This window comes from Uloborus diversus, chromosome 6 (genome assembly GCF_026930045.1).
Source record: "Uloborus diversus isolate 005 chromosome 6, Udiv.v.3.1, whole genome shotgun sequence".
NCBI lineage: Eukaryota > Metazoa > Arthropoda > Arachnida > Araneae > Uloboridae > Uloborus > Uloborus diversus.
The window spans coordinates 4,321,270-4,344,195 of record NC_072736.1 but is presented as its reverse complement, the minus strand read 5'-3'; the positions used below and the strand labels follow the sequence as shown (position 1 = coordinate 4,344,195).

The 22,926-nt window shown below is 38.2% G+C and overlaps 1 protein-coding gene across 1 annotated transcript; it reads left to right on the top strand.

Moving 5' to 3' along the window:
• Window positions 1-929: 929 nt before the first annotated feature.
• LOC129224162 (zinc finger protein 271-like) lies at window positions 930-2,003 on the top strand. The gene is made up of 2 exons (XM_054858579.1): window positions 930-1,109; window positions 1,207-2,003. The coding sequence occupies exons 1-2, from the start codon at window positions 930-932 to the stop codon at window positions 1,765-1,767; spliced, it is 741 nt and encodes a 246-aa protein (XP_054714554.1). The 3' UTR covers window positions 1,768-2,003.
• Window positions 2,004-22,926: the final 20,923 nt, after the last annotated feature.

Sequence of the window (22,926 nt, the reverse complement as noted above, 5' to 3'; positions counted from 1 at the left end):
TTCAACCGACTTAAACACACATGCAGGAATCCATACTGGAAAAAAACCGTATTCCTGTGAGCTTTGCTCAAAGGCGTTTGCTCAAGCAACGATCTTGAAAGCACACATGAGAGTCCATACTGGCGAAAAACCACATGCGTGTGATTACTGTTCAAAAGCATTTTCTAGTTCAAACGACTTAAATACACATGTGAGAATCCACACTGGAGAAAAACCATATTCCTGCGAGGTTTGCTCGAAGTCGTTTTCTCAGTTAATGAGTCTGAAAAGGCATAGGAGACTCCATACTGGTGAAAGACCATATGTGTGTGATTATTGTTCGAAAGCATTTTCTAATTCATCGGACTTGAACATTCATGTGATAGTTCATACTGGAGAAAAACCATATTCTTGTGAGTTTTGCTCAATGTCATTTTCACGAAGAAAAAACTTGAAGGCACATACAAGAGTCCATACTGGCGAAAGACCGTATGTGTGTCAACATTGCTCAAAGGCATATACTGCAGCATGGAGTTTGAAAAAACATATGAAAGTTCACACTGAAGAAAAAACCATTCTCCCGTGAGCTTTGCTCAAAGGCATTTGCTCAAGCAACGATCTTGAAAGCATACATGCGAGTCCATACTGGTGAAAAACCACATGCGTGTGATTACTGTTCAAAGGCGTTTTCTAGTTTGAATAACTTAAACACACATGGGAGAGTCCATACTGGTGAAAGACCATATTCCTGCGAGGTTTGCTCGAAGTCGTTTTCTCAGTTAATGAGTTTGAAAAGGCATAGGAGACTCCATTCTGGTGAAAGACCATATTCCTGCGAGGTTTGCTCGAAGTCGTTTTCTCAGTTAATGAGTTTGAAAAGGCATAGGAGACTCCATACAGGTGAAAGACCATATTCCTGCGAGGTTTGCTCAAAGTCGTTTTCTCAGATAATGAGTCTGAAAAGGCATAGGAGACTCCATACTGGTGAAAGACCATATGTGTGTGATTATTGTTCGAAAGCATTTTCTAATTCATCGGACTTGAACATTCATGTGATAGTTCATACTGGAGAAAAACCATATTCTTGTGAGTTTTGCTCAATGTCATTTTCACGAAGAAAAAACTTGAAGGCACATACAAGAGTCCATACTGGCGAAAGACCGTATGTGTGTCAACATTGCTCAAAGGCATATACTGCAGCATGGAGTTTGAAAAAACATATGAAAGTTCACACTGAAGAAAAAACCATTCTCCCGTGAGCTTTGCTCAAAGGCATTTGCTCAAGCAACGATCTTGAAAGCATACATGCGAGTCCATACTGGTGAAAAACCACATGCGTGTGATTACTGTTCAAAGGCGTTTTCTAGTTCGAATAACTTAAACACACATGGGAGAGTCCATACTGGTGAAAGACCATATTCCTGCGAGGTTTGCTCGAAGTCGTTTTCTCAGTTAATGAGTTTGAAAAGGCATAGGAGACTCCATTCTGGTGAAAGACCATATTCCTGCGAGGTTTGCTCGAAGTCGTTTTCTCAGTTAATGAGTTTGAAAAGGCATAGGAGACTCCATACAGGTGAAAGACCATATTCCTGCGAGGTTTGCTCAAAGTCGTTTTCTCAGATAATGAGTCTGAAAAGGCATAGGAGACTCCATACTGGTGAAAGACCATATGTGTGTGATTATTGTTCGAAAGCATTTTCTAATTCAACCGATTTGAACATTCATGTGATAGTTCATACTGGAGAAAACCCATATTCTAGTGAGTTTTGCTCAATGACATTTTCATAAGGAAAGAACTTGAAGGCACATACGAGAGTCCATACTGGCGAAAGACCGTATGTGTGTCGACATTGCTCAAAGTCATATACTGCAGCATGGAGTTTGAAAAAACATATGAGAGTTCACGCTGAAGAAAAAAACCATACTCCGGTGAACTTTGCTCAAAAGAATACGATTGTACCCATCAAGGACACTCTAAAAACCAAGACATTGAGTGTAGTTAATTTGCAAGATTTGTTTTAATGAAAAAAATACCTTGTAAATACAGTTTCGCCCTTTTGAAGTCATTCTGTTTTCTTTCTTTTGTTCAGATTTCCCTTATTCTAATGAGAAGTATTTTGTTTTGAAAATATTCTCTGTTTAGAATAAAATTCTGTAGTACAGGGTTCGTGCAGGCCATGGAAATCCTGGAAAGTCATAGAAAAAAAATAAACCAATATTAAACCCGCAAAAGTCATGAAAAATTAATATTTTCGTTAAAAATCATGGAAAAGTATCCTGGACAAAGAGAAAGTAACAGCATTGCAGTTTAAAGCTATTAAAACTGGAAAATTGAACGATCCCAAAAACATCTGCATTTTGAAATCCTTTTCCTTTCTCCACATCCTTTCTTTAGCAGCCACCAGTCTTATTTTTTTGCAATAATGTGATTTTGTTGCTTGGACTTTATATTCTGTAGTAGCCAACTTGCAGGTCTTGATTTTGTCGCGCCCACTCAAAAAACAATTCAATTGCATCCGAATTCATTTCAAACACTGGTAAAAACTTTATTATTAAGATGTCTGAGTTTATCTTAATTTGTTGTAGGTTTTAGGAAATAAAGATCTTTAATAAGGCAATAGAATATAGAAATAGGGAAATCCTAATAGTAGTGTCCAATATGCAGTTTGCGAAACTGATCCCCATCGCTAGGTTCACTGTCCGAACACTATGTTCTAGAATTTCTAAACAGATGAATTTATATGCATTTGAAAATGTAAATTAGTAATCAAGTACATTTAAATCAGAAGATTTATTACTGAATTATTTTTTTTTATAAATATCTGTTTTAAAAATGTGAATTTACAGAAGAATATGGCTTTACTTTAAAGAACCAAAATACTGACTGGTTATATGGATGATTAGATAAACTATTGACACTAAAAGGCAACTTTTAAAGCAAATTTATTGAAACTTAGGAATGATTCATTCAACCTTTGTACCATTCTTTATCGTTCTGCCTTTTCATTAAAAATACATTAGACAATCAAGCATTATTATATTTCATTCATTATATTTTTAATTTACATAAGCTTATGTGAGAAAAGACAAATAATAATAGTTTAGTTTTTGCTGTGTGCACTAATGTTTTTTTCAGTCACAAACAAGTGCTTCGATGAGGTAGTGGCATTCATGTAAAAGTTTTGCTGATTCACATTTCCAAAAATTAGCAAGTTTGATATTAAATAGAGTGATTCTCTTTGTTTAACAAGGTCATGAAAATCTTTATAAAGTCATGGAATTTTTTCATCCAAACAGAGAGTATATATGAACCCTGTAGGTAACTTTCAAGTCAATAAAGCAAATGTGGCCGAAAATTCATCAGAGTAAAAAGTATAAGTACGTAGAGGAAGGAATTCTTGCGTTATCTTCATAGTACTGTCAACTACCCGCCTTTTTTTTTTTTTTTTTGAAATTCAATTTTTAATTTAATAATAATCAAATACATGTAATATTTTAAAGGAAAAACTTGGGGCACATGCCATAGTTACTCGACTCAATTGTAATTTAAAAAGCAATTTTATTTCTCTGCAAAGATATTTCTGCATTGGAAAGGGTTCAAAGAAGGGTAACTAGACTAGTAAGTGGACGTTCAGATTTAGATTATGATACCACACTTGGTAGGTTTAATATATACAAATACAAAAGTGTCGACCAGCAACAAGCTCTGAGACCAGCTTGGCTGGTCCTAGTCAATTTAATGTATAACCTGGAGCAAAGGAGGATCAGAGGCGACATGATTCAGTTGTTAAAATTTATCAAAAAGAATGATGTTAATGGATTAAATTTTTGCACGGAAAGCAGGATAAGAGATCATTGTTTTAAGCTATTCAATTCTCAGACTAACCAGGAAATTGGGAAAAACTACTATTTTAGTAGGGTTGTGGGCACTTAAAACAGCTTACCGGAAGAGGTGGTAATGAGCAAGGGGGTGGATAGCTTTAAGAGGGCCATTGATCTTCATTGAGGACTAATAAATTATCTAGAACCAGCCTAGCTGGGCCAAGAACCTGTTGCTGGTTGTCACATTTGTATTTGTATAAATTACATACATGGATGTATAAATTTTGTTTAGATTTTTTTAAAAAAACATTTAAGTATTACACATAGTTTGAACAAACATCATCTGTGATATTTTCAATAAGCTACCGCCCTGTAGCCAGGGCTTAGGCAAGAAATACATGAAATGCACCGCCAGCTCAGTCATTTCCAGCCAAGGACTGCTGTTTCGTGCTTATTAGCACTCATCAGCCTGGCATAGGAAGTGACTGAGCTGGAGGTGGAAAACCTCTTAAGGAAAGCCAAGAGAGCGCAACAAACTGGTAGCTAATATAGAATTAGTACTGACCAGAGTTGAACCGAACCATTGCTTCGGTCACTCGTCTGGTCAGTGCTAATTCTATATTAGCTACCAGTTTGTTGTGCTCTCTTGGCTCCCTTAAGAGGTTTTCCAGCTCAGTCAGTTTCTATGCCAGGCTGATGAGTGCTAATAAGCATGAAACTGCAGTCCTCTGCTGGAATGACTGAGCTGGCGGTGTATTTCGTGTATCATCTGGGATATTTTTTTACTGACTTTCCCGTAACATCAAATACAAAACGATACTCTTATTCATTTTGTACAGAAAGAAGCTTTTTTAAAGCAATTTTATGGCTTTAAAATTAGATTTCAGATAGAAAAAAAAACTTTTAAATCCCAAATTCTTAATCCACCATACTGCAATTTTTTTGTGTTCCTTACTTGATACCGTGTCGAAAACAAGCAAGGTGGACCAGCATTCCAAAAAATTCGAATTTTCCGACATGCCGGATAATTCAAGGTGTGTTTTACAACAAAACAATACTGAATTTCCCCATTCAGTTCCAATCAGAAAGCAATTCACTGCAAGAAAGAAATAATTAAATCCTGAAAGTAACCTTCTTTCAAAAAAAAAAAATGTTTTGCAAATACACTGCTCAAAACAACTAAAGGATATTAAGGTTTTGTGTTGATCTTGCACCTGGACAACTTTTTGGATGATTGATACATTATTGACAGACGTAGTAACTTATGTGAGACAAAAATTACATTTGTTTAGCAGAAAAAAAAATACTTTTTTTAAAAAAAACTTTTGGGTACAAAAGGAAAAAAACGCACTTTGTGCATAAGAGAAAAACAAGTAAAAAAAGTGGGTTTCCTCAAAAGAAAATCGCTTTTAATTGGGGGGGGGGATGGTAACCCTAATGGCCAGCAATGTAAAACACCTCTGAGGCATGGAATCAATGAGGCTATTAATGAGGGGCTGGGGTCTTCTGCCCCACTCCTCCTGAAGAGCCCTTTCCAGTTTTGAGAGAGTTTGTGGAGGGGGTAAGCATCTAGAAACTCGTTGCCTAGAATGTCCCAAACATGCTCTATTGGATTCATATCTGCAGAACACGCTGGCCATTCCATTTGAATGATTCCTTTCTCCAAAAGAAAATCTATCACCAAGTTAGAACGATGTGGTCTGCAATTGCCGTCCATTGACATGAAGTCATCTCCAATTGCTGCAGGGTAAGCGACTCCAATAGGTTTGAGGGTCTCATCCCTACTTCGGCGACCGGTCAGAGTTCCATTCTGAATGATATGCAGATCGGTGCGCCCATCAATGGAGATGCCAGCATATACCATCACACCACCAAATTTGACTTTCGTGCACAAATGCTGGATTGTTTCTAGTGCCACGCTCCCTCCAGATGAAAATATGCCATTATCAGGATGAAGAGAAGATCGGGACTCGTCAGAGAAAAGAATATTGCTTCATTCATTTCTTTTCCAATTCACATGCTCTGTTACCCTCTCCCTGCAGCACGACAGTGCTTTGCAGCTAATGTGACACACACCATTGATCGATGAGCATACAGACCTACAGCGTGAAGACGATTTTGGACAGTTTGTGTCAAAATTGTGGCGACAGTACCCGAGCAAGGGTGTCCTTGTAGTGAAGTCGCATTCATACTTCCGTGCCTCTGAGCCGTTAAAGTTTAAATAATGATCTTGATTGAGCGTTATTGCCCATCTGAGACCTTGTTCTGGGCGGTCATCCCAAGCTCGTCAGCTTGCGAGATCGAGATTTTGCGGCTAGGTTCGAGTAGATTAGAATACTACTTTGTGATATTTCTACATCACAACCGATCACGTGAGCGAAAATCTCGATCTTTCAAGCTGACGAGCTTGAAATGACCGCCCTGATCTTTGGCCAGTATTTCCAGTCTCTAAAAAACATTTCCATATTCTGGAAATTACACTTTGCGAAACTCCAATAGCTTCTGTTGCATTGGCTTGTGCTTGGCTCCCCTCTAATCCTGCCAAAGACCCTAGAAGCTTCTGATTCTGTTAAATGACTTCACAGAGACTCATCGAAACAACACGCTTACTGAATGTCGATCATTCTTGTCTGCTTTGTCTTACAATAGGTTTAGCGCGAAATCTCGTTCGCTTCCACTAAAACGTTGTCATCGATGTCAAACTCAAAATTTGCATACTGAGGTGTTTGAAATTGAGTAAAATTTGTATTTGTGACTCCCTTCTTTGATTCTATGCAAAAAAATGTTGGTTGATATATATATATATATATATATATATTTTTTTTTTTTTTTGTACAAGACTTACAATATCATTTAATGTTTTGAGCAGTGTAATATGTGCTTGTTATTTAGGTCATTATTAATGGATTTAATTATATGAAAATAAAGTAATCAATGCAGAAGCAATCATCATTACAGCGATTTGTTCATAATTTTTTCAAATAAATTATTTAATTTCCTTTTAGAGAAGACAGGTTAATTTTTGTTTATTCAATAGCTATGGTAAATTCTTTAGCAGTGGTTTAGGGACGGTAACTTACTGCTTAAATGTTTGTTTACTTAGTTTTAATTTAATTTTTATAAAATTTTTCGTTATTAAACAATATTTTTCTTGTTAAAATAACTAATGACAGTTTTCTAAAATATTTTTACAAAATTAAACTACTTATTTCTATTAATAAGATATGTATAGAACTTATATTCAATTTTAGGCTGAAAATATATTTTTTATAGTGTTTTTTTTCCTCCCTAACCTCGATTTTTCCGGCATGCCAGAAAGGACCAGGCAAGTGTTATTGAAAATCTGGTGTTTTCAAATTTTGTGACATGCCGGATAATTTGGGGTGATACGGATATTTGTAGTCCTTGTGCTTAAAGTTGAAATCTTTAAACAGACATTAATTATTTCTATTCCGTTTCAGGTCGATCAAATTGCTGTAATCACCAATTCAATCTGCTTTGCATGACTACGCATTTCAACAAGCATGCTGTCCGACTTGAACTCTATATTAACACACACCTCTGTATACGGGCCTTTTAAGAAATTTTACTGAGACAAATCTTTGAAAGAGGGAAATGCCAGCAAAATTTTCATAAACCTGAAGAGTTGTGTTACTGAACAGAGTCAACAGAAATTAAAGGTTCAGTGCAAAAATATAGAATGCTAACATATATCTTTATTTTTTATGCCTCCAAAACTTATGGAATTGAGCACTTTTTAATTTGAAATAATGCTAGTTTGTGCTTAGGAAAGATGTATTATGTATATTTTGTTTAAATTGACTTGTTTTGTAAGTTAATTTGTTGAACTAGTATTTATCTGGTGTACGTATGTAAAACTGCCATGCAATTGCACTCTTCGTAGTACTATTTTAACGATCAGTAGTTTCTTTGGGATCTCATGTGTTTCAATTTTGTTTCCAGCAGCCAACCATTCTCGCCTGTGCCTCGCTTGTTAACACTGTTGGTTAGCATTTTCTGTTCAGCAGATATTTGAACAAGACATTGTCCAACAGCAGATGGCTGAGAGAGTACTAGATTATCCATCTCTGAGACTATCTTGTTCCCAGCAGCCAACCATGTTCGCCTGTGCCTTGCTTGTTAACACGGTTGGTTAGCATTTTCTGTTCAGCAGATATTTGAACAAGACATTGTCCAACAGCAGATGGCTGAGAGAGTACTAGATCATCCATCTCTGAGACTATCTTGTTTCCAGCAGCCAACCATGCTCGCCTGTGCCTTGCTTGTTAACACTGTTTGTTAGCGTTTCCTGTTCAGCAGATATTTGAACAAGACATTGTCCAACAGCAGATGGCTGAGAGAGTACTAGATCATCCATCTCTGAGACTATCTACACTTTGGTGAATTTTGTGTGAACGCAATCTTACTCTGCAGCAATGGCGGATGATCTGAAGATCCGCAGTGGTGATGAGAGGTGTATCTGCGAATTTTGTTCAAAGGCTTTTGCTACAACTTATCAATTAAAAGAACATATAAGAGTCCACAGCAACGAAAGGCCACATGTTTGCGACTGTTGCTCAAAAGCCTTTTCATCCAAATCTAACATGAGGGCGCATATGAAACTCCATAGCGGCGAGAAGCCAAATAAATGTGCATATTGTTCTCAGGCATTTTCCAAAGCTTCCGATTTGAAGATACATATAAGAATACACACTGGAGAAAAACCATATGCCTGTAGTTTTTGTTCAAAGGCGTTTGTTAGACCTTCTTTCTTAAAAACACACTTGAGAGTTCATACAAACGAAAAGCCATATTCATGCGATTATTGCCCAAAAGCTTTTGCTTCCAAGACTTACATGGAGACACACATGAGACTCCATAATGGAGAAAAACCGTACTCCTGCCAATATTGCTCACAAGCATTTACCAGAGCGTGTTATTTAAAGGAGCATGTAAAAGTCCATACTGGCGAAAAACACCACTGTTGCGAACTTTGTTCGAAAGCTTTTTCTAGAACTTCTCAATTAAAAGAACATATGAGAGTCCATAGTAACGAAAAGCCATATGTGTGTGACTGTTGCTCAAAAGCGTTTTCTTCTAAATCTAACATGAGGTCACACATGAGGCTCCATAGTGGCGAGAAATCAAATACGTGTGAATATTGCTTCCAGGCATTTTCCAAAGCTTCCGATTTAAAGGTTCATGTAAGAGTTCATACCGGAGAAAAACCGTATTCCTGTAGTTTTTGTTCAAAATCTTTTGTTAGAAATTCTTACTTAAAAACACACTTGAGGATCCATACCAACGAAAAGCCGTTTTCGTGCGACTATTGCCCAAAAGCGTTTTCTGTGAGATCTAACATGTTGAAACATATGAGGACCCATGGTGGTGAGTAACCACATTCGTATGTGAAGAGATAACATTTCCGGGCTTATTGGTCGTGGTCGAAATGGAAAAGAGAATCCAGACGTTTCATCAAGCTCTGCGGCTGACATCCTCAGTGGTTGCGACTGATGAGCAGCTCCAGTCGCTCTCGTATTTAAGCAAACTTCTGGTGGGTGACGGACTGCCGGTTCCTGGTTGGATGGCGAACTGCTGGTGGGTGCCGGTTTCTGATTGGATGGCGTTCTTTTCTGATGGAAAACGGGAGTGGCTCCAGATTTGAAATGGGAGCGGATGACTACGACCAATAAGCCCGGAAATTATATTTCTTCATATTGACGCTGGCCGTGAGAGCCTTAAGAAGTTTTTATCACATTAGTATGAATATTGAGCGCAGGCTAAAACGTCTTAATGTCCATACTGGCGAAACACCAAATTTATCTAAATAAGATAAGCATTTCATAGCGTTTACAACTTAAAGAAACATATGAAGGACCATACTTGCCAAAAGAGCCCATGCGTGTGAGTATTGCTGAAGGTCATTTTGCATTTTCCCAATTAAAAACGCACATGAAAAACCACGCCTATGAGAAGTGATGTTCGTGCGGCTGTTGACTCAAAGGCGTTTTTTTTCCAACTCTAACATGATAGACATATCAGAATTTGTACTGGCAAAAGCCCAAATTTATGTAAATATTGGTCACAGGCATTTCCTAGCGTTTATGATTTAAAGAAACATATGAGTGTCCAAGCTGGCCAAAAGATGCATTCGTGGAAGTATGGCTCAAAGTCGTTTTTATTGCTTCGTGATTAAAAACGCACATGAGAGTACATGCTGGCGGAAGTGATGTTCATTTGATTGTTGGCTCAAAGACGTTTCCTTCCAAATTTGACAGTTCCAGATGTAGGAGAAACTGTGCTTTAGAAAATTGTGCTTTTGATGGCTATGGCTTTAGATCAGAAACCTGAAACAGATTGGAGAACATCTCCTGGCAAACTCATGCGATTGTGTAAATGAATTTCAAGGTATTTTTTTCTGTGTGCTTAAAAACTGTAACTAGAATCCATACCATGAAGGTAATTTCAACTTATCAGAGCCATACCATACTATGTTATTGAAGGGGTTGACTTTCAGCATTCAAAACTTGTTTGTTTCTTCTTTTCTCTCTTTATCGCTCTGTCTTATACGGTGCATACGAATGTTTTACCTCTTACCACTGTAGTAGAGGGTATTGTAAGAGGACGGTAGACCTTGAAAGCTTTTTCTTTTATTTATTAATTTTGAAATGTGAAACTGGGCATAAAAGTTTTTTTTTTTTCGCTTAAAGCAATAGTTTTTGTTGCAAATATTACATGAAAATCAAAACTTTAATATTTTTAAGCAACATAAAATTCTCTTAAACCTTAATGCATACCCAGTTTTATCAAACTACTAACAAAGTAGCATATTCTGCAATTTGAAGCATATCGAACAAAAATTAATTCGCATGGAGCTTTTTTCAATCTGTGTCAGCATCGAATTTTCCAGCCCGAGATAAATGACGTTAAAGTCTAATTTCACCTACATTTCATGATCTTCGTATTTTAATACCTCCCGAAAAATATTTTCACGATGACTAAATATTTGACATTATTACCAATGTAAGAAATTTATTGAAACTTTACATGTTTGACACTTAGTTTTTCGATTTTGTTTACATGTTTTACAGCCATTTTAATCGAAAACACGCTCTGTTTACTTTTTTTTTTAAATGCATATAACTTTGCGGTAAAACGTCAGATCAACAAGCGGTTTTTTCATACGATTCAGCACACTTCATATATTGTTACTTACACGAAATAAAAAAAAACATATTTTTGACCGATTTGAGCTATTTGGAAGGTCCACTATCCCCTTGTAGATTTAAATTGCACTTTCACCAGTTTTTTTTTTTTTTTTTTTTTTTTTTTTTTTTTTTTTTTTTTTTTTTGTTCAGTAATATGATTTTTTTTTAAAATTTTCTTCAGATCTGTAATTTAAAACACTTTTTAATTTAATCGTGAAGTTTTGTTTAAATACAGTGGCCGCCTCTGAAATGAATCACGGTTGTTTTAAACAACTTTGATTCAGCAAAGTGGCTGATTCAATAAAATAGTTGATTCAATAGACCTGGATTTTGTTCCGTTTTTTGCAATTTGATTCAACAAAGTGGTAAATTCAATCAACCGGCGTCTATTGTGTATATTTGATTGTTTGTGTGTATTTTCCTTATCTGTCTTGAAACAATCATATGTTGCTGCAGTTTTTCATGCATATTGTTTCAAAATGAATAATAAAAAATATGTTTCAAAAATGCTTCCTTAATTTCTTTCTTTTGCTTTAAGTTCGTGCTTTCCACTTCAATGTATGTGTAGAACGCTTACTTAAACACTAAAGCATTTGCCAATGAAATTCGCAAAGCACTTTTGCCCAAGATATAGAAGTAGACACATTGATTACTGCTGGATTCCGTGATCTTTGATGTATTTTACACATAATTAACTTTTGGACCTTTTTCATATTTATTCTATACTAGTGGTACCCGCACGGCTTTGCCCGTAATAGAAAAATTAAAAGGTTTTTTGGTTCGCTTGTATATTTAAAAATAATGTATGGTGAATTTTCTCGCCAATTGGCTTGTACCCATGTTACGGTTCCACGTTATGATAATTTCGTATATCTCGCCAATTGGCTTGTGCCCATGTTACGGTTCCACGTTATAATTTCGTAGTTTACTCGTCCATCTTATGATAATTTTGTTCTTAAAATTAGAATAGAAAAAGAACAAAATTGAATTTTCTAAAAATCGCTTCGAGGTGCACACCCCTATGCTACAAACTAACTTTGTGCCAAATTTCATGAAAATCGGCCGAACGGTCTGGGCGATATGCGCGTCACAGAGATATAGACATCCAGACAGAGAGACTTTCAGCTTTATTATTAGTAAAGATTTAACATCAACACTTTGAGTGGTACTCCTGCCCCATGCTTATGAAAATCTTAATTTTTGTGGGCTTTGCTTCGAGTTAATTGGGAAAAGATCTGTTAGGGTACAGTTTTGTGCCCAAATAACTAATTTATATGGTTAAAACTTGTATAGGACACAATAAGGCATAGTAACCTCTTGTATTAGGAGAGGGCAATGGAAGTGGTATCCATGTGTAGCAGTATACGTGCCATTTATCCAGCAGTGGCATGTCGATGAGCATCATCATGTGTTGTAAAAGGGTATATTTCGTAATGTTTTTTTTTACTTCCTTTTACAAAAAAGGAAGTATTGTATTCGCGAAAAAATTTTCACTCAAAAATTGGCCTTAATTTCCATTTTTCTCACCTCCGAATGAATGTTGAGTTTTTTTTTTCGACCCGACCACACGTGGATATGTGCCTAGGAACGTGCAGACACCCGAAATATCCATTTTGACGATCCCCGAGTTAATTACAACGAGTTTTCTCGTGACGTACGTATGTATGTGTGTATGTATCTCGCATAATTCAAAAACGGTATGTCCTAGAAAGTTGAAATTTGGTACGTAGACCCCTAGTGCGGCCTACTTGTGCACCTTCTCTTTTGGTTGCATTCGGATGTTTCTAAGGGGGCTTTTGCCCCTCTTTGGGGGGAAATCATTGTTAATTTCGATGTAAACTCAAGTGGAGTTATAATTTGTCGGACTCTTGCCGATATATCGCCAGTCTTTTGGTCGCCAAATTTTGTCGCCGACTTGGTGACAAATTTGGCGATCTTTTTTTTAAAATGTGGTTTCAATTTGGCCACTGTTTGTGATATTTAGAGAGTAAACTATGTATTAAATCGCATTAAAATTGCCAATAATGGGGAAATGACATTAAATTGGAGTAAAAGGAAGTCATGTGATGCACAAATCAGCTCGTTTTTTCTTAAATTCTTTGTCAGAATTTGACGTTCGATTCGAATTCGGCTGACAAGATCCTGTTTCAGATATAAAAAATTAATTGTTTAGGAACCACAGGTACTGCACTAAACACAAAAAATGTCTGACTGTCCTCAGATCATCGCAACGCTGAAGAGTCGCGTATGTCAGAGAGTCCAGGAATCTCCATAGCGTTTGCTGACCAGGGATCTGATAGGAACGAAAGAAAATTCCTACGCAGTGAGCTTTACATCGTGAATAGTTTTCCAGAGGAACAAGATCATTTTGGCCGAATTTGTACCGAACGTAGAATTCTTGCGGAGTAGAAATCAAAAAACCATCTTTACATATTAACTCCTCCTCAACACACGATGATGCTCTTCGTGCAATGTCATTGCTACTATTACAAATGGCACATATATCGTTACCTACCGATACCACTGATGTCAACATATCAAATCACAGCCATTTGGTTGTACCCTACCGGTCGCTTCTTTGGTTGCGATTTTTCTTATCAATTTGACGGTTGCGTGTAGAGCACTGTCAGGCGGGGAACACCTTCTCAAAAGACGACGAACATTTTGGGTTAAACATTGAACTATTTATTAATGACTGGTAAATGTTAAAACGTAAAAAAACAATTAAATTAATAAACGCGAACATAACTATTTAACCAGCCGCTCTGCACGAGCGCAGGGTTTTTTTTTCTGACCGTCCGTTAAATACAGCGAAATCCAGCCGCCATATTTGAAAAAGGTTGCTAGATTCTTTTGTTTATCGCCCTATTTGGCAATAAGCAAAATGAAGCAATTCTTTTGATACAATCGTTACGGATCAAGTTAAGTTACTTCATTAATGGTGTACAATTAAGAAAAAAAAACATTTAACAAAAACAATTTTTTATTTTTAATGATTTAAATATATTAGTTTATAATTGAACTTAAGAACCATTCCTAAATTTTGTTTTATTCATCCAATTCGTTTTAATTAATTTAAAAATATTTTTAATGTCACATAAGAGGCAAATATGAAAAATTATTTTTAAAAATCGAATTGTACCATATATGAAAAGCAAGCACTAATAAGCCACAAACAAACAAACAACACAGTTTAAATGCAGTTACTTGTTTTATTATAACTTACCGTGAAATTTGGTTATATTGTAACGGATTCGGTGCGACTTCCACTTTCTTGAAATGAAGACACAGTTCTTGATAAAAGCACAGGAAATTTATTTACACTATGTACAGGAAAGATCGTCAACAACTGCTAAATTATTCATCAGCAATAAAGCAATTATCACACAACACCGTAAACTCAACGTTTACACACGTATTTACTTCCAAATACGAAAACAACACAGCGAAATGCCTCGCTATAAACAGAGCAAAAATGCTCTCAGTTCGAAATATCAATCGAAACTAACTGTTTATCCATCGCTAACGGCTTATATACACCGAAAAGAATTTTCCACAACATTCTTACCTCTTCGCGAAATGCGTAGACCGTTATCAAATTTTATCAATGAAAAGAAAAGAAAATATGGGGTCGTATACTTTAGCCGAATGAAAAGGGGTTGTATATTCATTACGGGAAACTATTTACAGGTTACGTTGCTACAATAATTACTATTTACAGGATTTGTAACATTGCCCCCTTCCTAAGGACTGCACGTCCCGGGCAGTACAATCCCCAGAAAAGGTGCCAAACTTCTATCACAAGTTTACAAATATACACATTAATTAATAACTAACAGATACAGAAAACACAATAATAACAAGAAATATTACTAAACATTAAAAGCAAAAATTATCTACAACTTTTATGTTATCAACCATGGTTGTTTACGTAATACTCATGAACTATGGCCATAGTATGGGGCTAACCGATCATAATGTACAACCCTAGGTTTTGTATTAGGTGATTTTTGGATCCTCACTACGACGTCATTCAGTCGGTTAAGGACTTTGTAGGGTCCATCCCAATGCGACTGCAGTTTGGGTGAAAGACCTTTCCGTCGGATGGGATTCCATAACCAAACCTTGTCGCTTTCGTTGAATTCATGTCCAGTAGACCTTGTGTCGTATCGGGTCTTCATCTTCTCCCCCGCGATGTTGATTCGCTCTCGTGCGAAGTTATGAACGTCTTCCAACCGGGCCTGGAGATCCTGGATGTACTCCTCAGGCGATGAAGGCGCATCCGGAGGACGACCGAAGACGAGATCACAAGGTAGCCGAAGCTCTCGTCCGAAGAGCATCTGAGATGGGGCAAATCCGGTAGTCTCGTGGACAGCACTGCGGTAGGCCAGCAGGAACAAAGGTAGCTTCTTGTCCCAATCCTGTTGATTTCTGGATACCATAAGTGAGAGATTATTCAGAATTGTGCGGTTAAATCTCTCCACCATGCCGTCCGATTGTGGGTGTAGTGGTGTTGTCCTAGTTTTCTCAATTCCGAGAATTTGACATAGGCCCTTAAACACAGCAGAGATGAAATTCCTCCCTTGATCGGAATGAATCTGCAAAGGTGTTCCGTATCTCGAGATCCAATGCTGGTCTAGAGTCTCTGCTACGGTAGTAGCTTCTTGATCTGGAATGGGATATGCTTCCGGCCATTTGGTGAAGTAGTCGATGGAAACAAGAATGTATTTGTTCTCATCAGCAGTTCCTGGTAGAGGACCCAGGATGTCGATCCCAATTCGTTCGAAAGGAGCTCCAACGTTGTACAGATGTAGCTTCCCTCTGCTTCTTTTCTTCGGTCCTTTACGAGCAGCACAGGCGTCACAAGAATGGCACCACTTCTCCACGTCATTCTTCGCCTTGCTCCAGAAGAAGCGCTCCCGAACTTTATTGAGGGTTTTCAAGACACCAAAATGTCCTCCAGTCGCACTACTATGTATTTCTTTCAGAACATCTGAAATCCTTGATCGGGGAAGTAGTAACTGCCACCTAGATGTTTTGCCTTCGTCAAAATCCCATTTCCGGTGTAGCACGCCGTTCCGTAAATGGAGTGAGTTCCATAAAGCCCAGTATCTTTTTGTTGCAGGACTGAAGATGGAAACGTCCTGCCAGCTAGGGCGTCGACTGTCACTTTCCATGAACTCTAGAATTGGTTTTATGTCGGGGTCTTCAAGTTGATCTTTTCGAACTTGGTCGTCACTCCATGGATCAGGTTCTGATGATATTGGAGTCACTGTCACCTGATAGGCGGTAGGGCTAGTCGTTCCATACTGTTTCTCGATTCGGGAACAATAGTGGCAGTTCTCAGGACAGGGTCTCCTTGATAAAGCGTCAGCATTACCGTGAGATAACCCTTTTCGATGCTTGATCTCCATGTCATATTCCTGGAGCCGCTGTATCCATCTGGCTATCTGACCTTCCGGATTTTTGAAGTTCAAAAGCCAAGTTAATGAGGCATGATCTGTCCGAAGCAGAAATTTTCGGCCGTAAAGGTAATGATGGAAGTGTTCTACAGCTTTCACTATGGCCAGTAACTCCTTTCTGGTGACGCAGTAATTCCGCTCCGACTTTGATAAGCATTTGCTCCAGTAAGCGATGACATGTTCATTTCCGTCAATTTCTTGGGATAAAACAGCTCCGATGCCCTCGTTGCTCGCATCAGTGTCTAGGATGAAGGATTTTTCAGGCTGAGGATAGGCGAGGATAGGCGTTGATGTTAAAGCCTCCTTCAGTCGTAGAAATGCATCTTCGCATTCTTTGGACCATTCAAACTTTTGCTTGCTTGCTCTCCGTCAGCTTATGCAAAGGTCGTGCAATGTTGGAAAAACCCTTCACAAACTTCCTATAGTACGTGCAGAGCCCCAGGAAACTTCGCAGCTGATAGATGTTTTCGGGACGACTCCAACTCTTGACCGCAGATACCTTCTCTGGATCGGTTTGCACACCCTCAGAAGAGATGATGTGACCAAGATAGTCCACTTCCCGGCGGAACAAATTACATTTGGACGGACTTAACTTCAGATTGGCTTCCTTAAGCTTTTGCAGCACCTTCCTAAGATTTGCCAGATGTTCTTCGAAACTGCGTCCCACGATGATGATATCGTCTAAGTAGACCAGACAGGATTCGTAGGAAAGTCCTCTTAACACTGTCTCCATAAGACGCTCGAACGTAGCTGGTGCATTGCAGAGGCCGAAGGGCATCACTTTAAACTGCCATAAGCCTTGTCCAGTTGTAAATGCTGTCTTCTCTCGGTCATCAGGGTGTATCTCAACCCGCCAGTAGCCGCTCTTCAAGTCCAGGGTCGAAAACCACTTGTGTCCGGAAAGAGTGTCCAAGGTGTCGTCTATCCGTGGAAGAGGGTAACTGTCTTTCTTGGTGATTTCATTCAGCCGTCGGTAATCGACACAAAATCTGGTGGAGCCATCTTTCTTTCGGACTAAGACGATGGGAGAAGCCCAGGGACTGGATGAAGGTTCGATTACATCATTCTCCTTCATCTCTTTCAGGAGGGTCTCAACCTCTTCCTTCTTGGCGAACGGTAGTCGTCTTGGATGCTGTTTAATAGGGAGGTGTTCTCCAGTGTAAATCCTATGCTGCGTTAAATTCGTACGGCCAACATCCTCCGATGTAGATGAAAACAGATGCTTGAAGTCGTCCACCAATTGTTCCGCAGCAGTTCTTTTATCTTTCGATAATGGCGCACTCCCAATTAACTTCGACGTCAAGGACTCAGAAGACACAGTCTCAGGGGAATTGATTCTTCTAATGATGCAGTTTACTGGAGTACAAGTTGCCAACACTTCACCTTTTCGGATATTCCTTGGCCTTTCACTCACGTTGGCGACTCTCACAGGAATTACATCTTTAGAAAGGTCCACAAGCGTAGATGCTACCAGTACTCCTTTTAGGCTATTGCTTAGGTTAGGGTATTCAATGAGTCCAAATCGAAAACTATTGCTTTCTTCAAGGGAGCCAGGTATTAATGATTCTGACCTTGAGGGAATCGATAAATCTGTTTGAGCTATTATTTGATGAGCGGATTTTACATCACTCTCTGCAGGGAAAACGGCTATGTCTTCTCTCATCGAGTGCAGCTCATTAGTCTTGAAGTCGAGAGTGAAGTCATATTTCTTCAAAAAGTCCAATCCGAGAATGAAGGGGTCCGTGATATTAGCGACGAATGCCGTATGATGGTAGGTGGCATTCCCAAACACTATTTTCAAGTCCACTTTACCGTCAATCTCAATTTTGTCACCTGTCACAGTCTGGAGACTTACGCGTGGCAATGTCCACAGCAGTTTCAATCCAAATTCACGAGCCACATCTGTTCTAATGATTGTCACATTGGCTCCAGTGTCAACAATCAGTCTGCAGGGGTTCCCATTTACATGTGCGTAAATGAAAAGTTCATCACTGCCACTACTAGAAGAGGAAATCTGCAGAGCTTTAGTGGTGGTGATTTCCTTCCCTCGCGTAGCTTGGCGAGCCGGACAACTCCTTCGCAGGTGTCCTTCACTACCGCATTTCCAGCACTTCTGCTCTTGTTTCTTTTGGGCTGTTATGCTGCTCAAATGTCTTGTCAAGTCACCGAGTTGTCTCTCAAATTCAGCGAGGTCTGACGACCTGGAATCAGACTCATCAGCTTCCTGAGTCCGGATTAGATGGCGATCCACACGGGTTGCTTCTTGGGCGGCCTCGTATCTCATCGCATACACAACGGCAGAATTCAGGTCTTTGACATCCGCCATCCGTAGAGCTTTCTGGATTTCCGGATCTCGAACCCCGTCGATGTAGTAGTTGAGTGCCAGGTTGTCTCGAACATCCGCAGGGCAGTCGTAAAAAGCAAGATGAGACAGTCTCTCGATGTCCGCCGCAAGCTCTTGCAGGGTTTCCCCAGTTTTCTGGAAACGGGACTTCAACTGGAGTCGGCTGAAATCTTTCGGGCACTTCTCACCGAAGCGAAGCTCCAACGCAGCTGTGAGGGCGGCGAAATCCAGGCGCTGGCTGTCCGGAAGGGTCTGGAGAATGTCCGCTGCGTCACCTCTCAGGGATGCTGCAAGATTACAGGCCTTGGTAGCAGAGTCCCATCCGTTCGCTTCCGCCACTATCATGAATTGAGTTTTGTAAACCTGCCACGAAGTTTTCCCATCAAATGTGGCAAGTTTAATGGACGGTCGAGCAACCGATGTGGGAGCGCCAAACTGTACAGAGCTGCTTTCCGCGGTCGCCAATCTCCTTTCCACGTCCTTAAAGATCTCTTCTTTAAGTAGATGAAATCTTCTATCTTCTTCTTCAAATTTATTTTCTACAGCATTGAATCGGCTTTCAACGGTATCAAATTTTTCTTCAATAGCATCAACTCGATGCTCTATGTCATTAAATTTATTTTCCATCACAGTCTTTACCGAAATAAGGTCGTTTTTAATTTCTTCTTGGTTAGACGTTAAGTCCTTTTTCAGCACCGTTAAATCGCTTTTTAACTGGTCTTGATTTGCCAACATACTTGCAGTCAGATCACTTTTTAATTGTTCTTGATTAGCCGCCATATCATTTTTTATTTGTTCTTGATTAGCCGCCATATCATTTTTTATTTGTTCTTGATTAGCCGCCATATCATTTTTTAATTGTTCTTGATTTGCAGTAAAACTTGCAGTCAAATCACTTTTTAATTGGTCTTGATTAGCCGCCAATTCATTTTTAACAGAGTTGATTGCGTCAAGAAGTTGTTTTAATTGTTCATCCATTGCGCGAGTAATCACCATAAAATTAAAGTCCAAATTCAAAAAAAGTCTTTATGAAAAAAATGTCCAAAGTCACACTTACTCCAAGAAAGTCCAGAAGAAGCCCCACGTTGGGCGCCAAATCGTAACGGATTCGGTGCGACTTCCACTTTCTTGAAATGAAGACACAGTTCTTGATAAAAGCACAGGAAATTTATTTACACTATGTACAGGAAAGATCGTCAACAACTGCTAAATTATTCATCAGCAATAAAGCAATTATCACACAACACCGTAAACTCAACGTTTACACACGTATTTACTTCCAAATACGAAAACAACACAGCGAAATGCCTCGCTATAAACAGAGCAAAAATGCTCTCAGTTCGAAATATCAATCGAAACTAACTGTTTATCCATCGCTAACGGCTTATATACACCGAAAAGAATTTTCCACAACATTCTTACCTCTTCGCGAAATGCGTAGACCGTTATCAAATTTTATCAATGAAAAGAAAAGAAAATATGGGGTCGTATACTTTAGCCGAATGAAAAGGGGTTGTATATTCATTACGGGAAACTATTTACAGGTTACGTTGCTACAATAATTACTATTTACAGGATTTGTAACAATATGTTAGTTGATTAATATACTTATGGTAGAGTCATATAGGGTCATAAACTTTTCATACAGGGACTCTAATAACTCATTGGAGCTATCTGTACAAAGTGCCCCCCCCCCCCCAAAAAAAAGAGACACCATAAATGAAAGAAAAAAGACTCCTTTAAATACTCCTCAACCCCCCGAAAAAAAATCAACGGCAAAGTTTGTTCCATGATCTGCAGAGGTGCCCTTTCCTTCAAGAGTGTGATATCCCTCCCCCCCCCCCAAGAACGAAACCAAAATACCTGTAAAGAAAATTTTAATGGCAGCGCAGTTCTGTCCAATGAATCCCCCCCCCCAACACATACAACCATGCTCGTCATATGGGTGATCAGGGATTCAATTGCCCTTTCCCCCTGGATTTTTGAAATGTTTCTGAAATTGGGCATTTTTGTACGAATTTGGTGGGTTTTTTTTTAAATTAAATGCATTGCGCACAATCTGACTGATTCGAGCACTTATAATGTAAGTTTCTAGAATGGAGGGGGGGACATTATCCCCCTCCCTCCATTCCAGAAAATTTGAAATGGCGGGCCTTTGGGACAAAAGACACATTGCTACAAACTTACATACATGCTTACATAATAAAGTGCTCGAATCAGTCAGAGCATGCATAAATCAAGGGCGGATCCAACTTCTGCTTTTAGAGGGGGTTATTCAGAAAAGGGGGGAGGGGTCGTGTCACATATTGCTCTTCTTGAGCTCAAATGGGGGGGGGGGGTCCCGTCCCCATCTGGAGCCGTTCCTTAATAAAATTTGCAATGGATAGCAAATTTGCGTACTCTATACTTTGTTTAATATAAATTTCTCATTTCAGTACGAAGATAATTTTTTTGTTTTAATCAGATCAGTTTTTTTTTTTTGGGGGGGGGGGCATTTATTTCTTTGTTTTTTTGCAGCCCAATGCAAATTAAATGCTAGAAAAAATTTTCGTTAGTAAACTCCTAAAATCCCATAGTTAAAAAAAAAAAAAGAAAAAAAAATCGCGAAACAAAATTTTGAACAGGCATCTCGTTTACAGGACCAATCTGTGAGATCAAGGCCAAATTGCAACTGTTATTCCCTCCCCCGCCCCCCCTCCTCGACTGCCTGCATACATAGACATTTGTATGTGTAATTTTACGGAGTAACTAAGAAAATATTTCCATTTTAAATTAGTAATAAAAAAGAAAGCTTCGATTAATATGAAAGGGCGTTTATTAAATACCTTCAATAAAGCATTCACATTTTTTCTGGCGGCTGGGCAGCTTAATTTTAAATATAGTCAAATTTTGCCCAATATTTACTAACGAAAATAATTTCAGGTATATAAATTAGTATCAAAGTCTCAAAAATCATATTCATTTGTTGAAAAAATTTCATCATTCTCTAACTTTCTGGTTTTGTCTCCACTTATTTAACAGATGCTCTTAACATGTGAAATCTACATTTTTAAATTAAAATGTAGCTTTTTTTCTTTTTCATATATTCAAAACTAGGGAATAGAAACGCGGTCCATCGTTTTCCGAAAAGTTTCACTTTTGGTTTCGATTCTATCCCATAGCGCAGGTGTTCCCAAACTTTTTCGATTCGCGGCAGCCTTAGAAGAAATATAATTTTTCGAGGCATCCCAGTCTTTATTGATCATATATGTGTACGAATGTTACCGTGGGCACTTCGTGGCATCTTTTCGCAGATTAATCGGTAAAAATCGGCTGAAAAAAATTGTTAAAGTGGCCGCTGACCGATATGCTAATGCATTGTCGCATTTCTACTCCGCACCAGCAAAAAATGACGTTGATATTCCATTTAAATTCTTGAGTCACTAGAAAAATAAATAAATAAATAAATAAATAAAAACTTATATTTAAAATTTTTTCTCTCCATAAGGGAGAAAATGAATAAAATACACGACATATAAATCCGCAAAATGGGGGAGGGAATCAATAAAATATTTGTTAACTAATTAGTCTCTTTCATTTCTATTTAACTATATTATACTTTATCCTTTATTTTGCGGCCTCTTGACAGAATGTACTACACCGATCCCTTCCATTTTGGTGGAACTTAGAAATATCAATCATGAATTTTAATCTCTTTTTGATATTTTCAATTTGGCCCAGGTTCCATAGTTGTGGTACGCCCTTTGTTAGCACAGCCATAAAAATATATTACTTTTTTCAATTTTTCAGAAAATTTGAAGTGATAAACAAATGTTACACAACAGTTTTTAATTTTAATCTATACATTGTCTTTATCAATAAAAGTATTAATTTGAAATTAAACCTTGCCAATGTTTGGAAAATAAACAAAATCTGGAAAACTAAGAAATTACAACAGAGAAAGCGAAAATGAGTGAGCTCTATTTACAATTCATGTATTGATTTAACAAAGGGAAAAGCATATCCTCTCTAATATATAAATAAGCATGTCCTTGATGAACATTGCCTGACTGAGACAATTTCTCCCACTCATCAATTAGTCAGAAACTAATGCTTAGTTTCTCTAATTAAT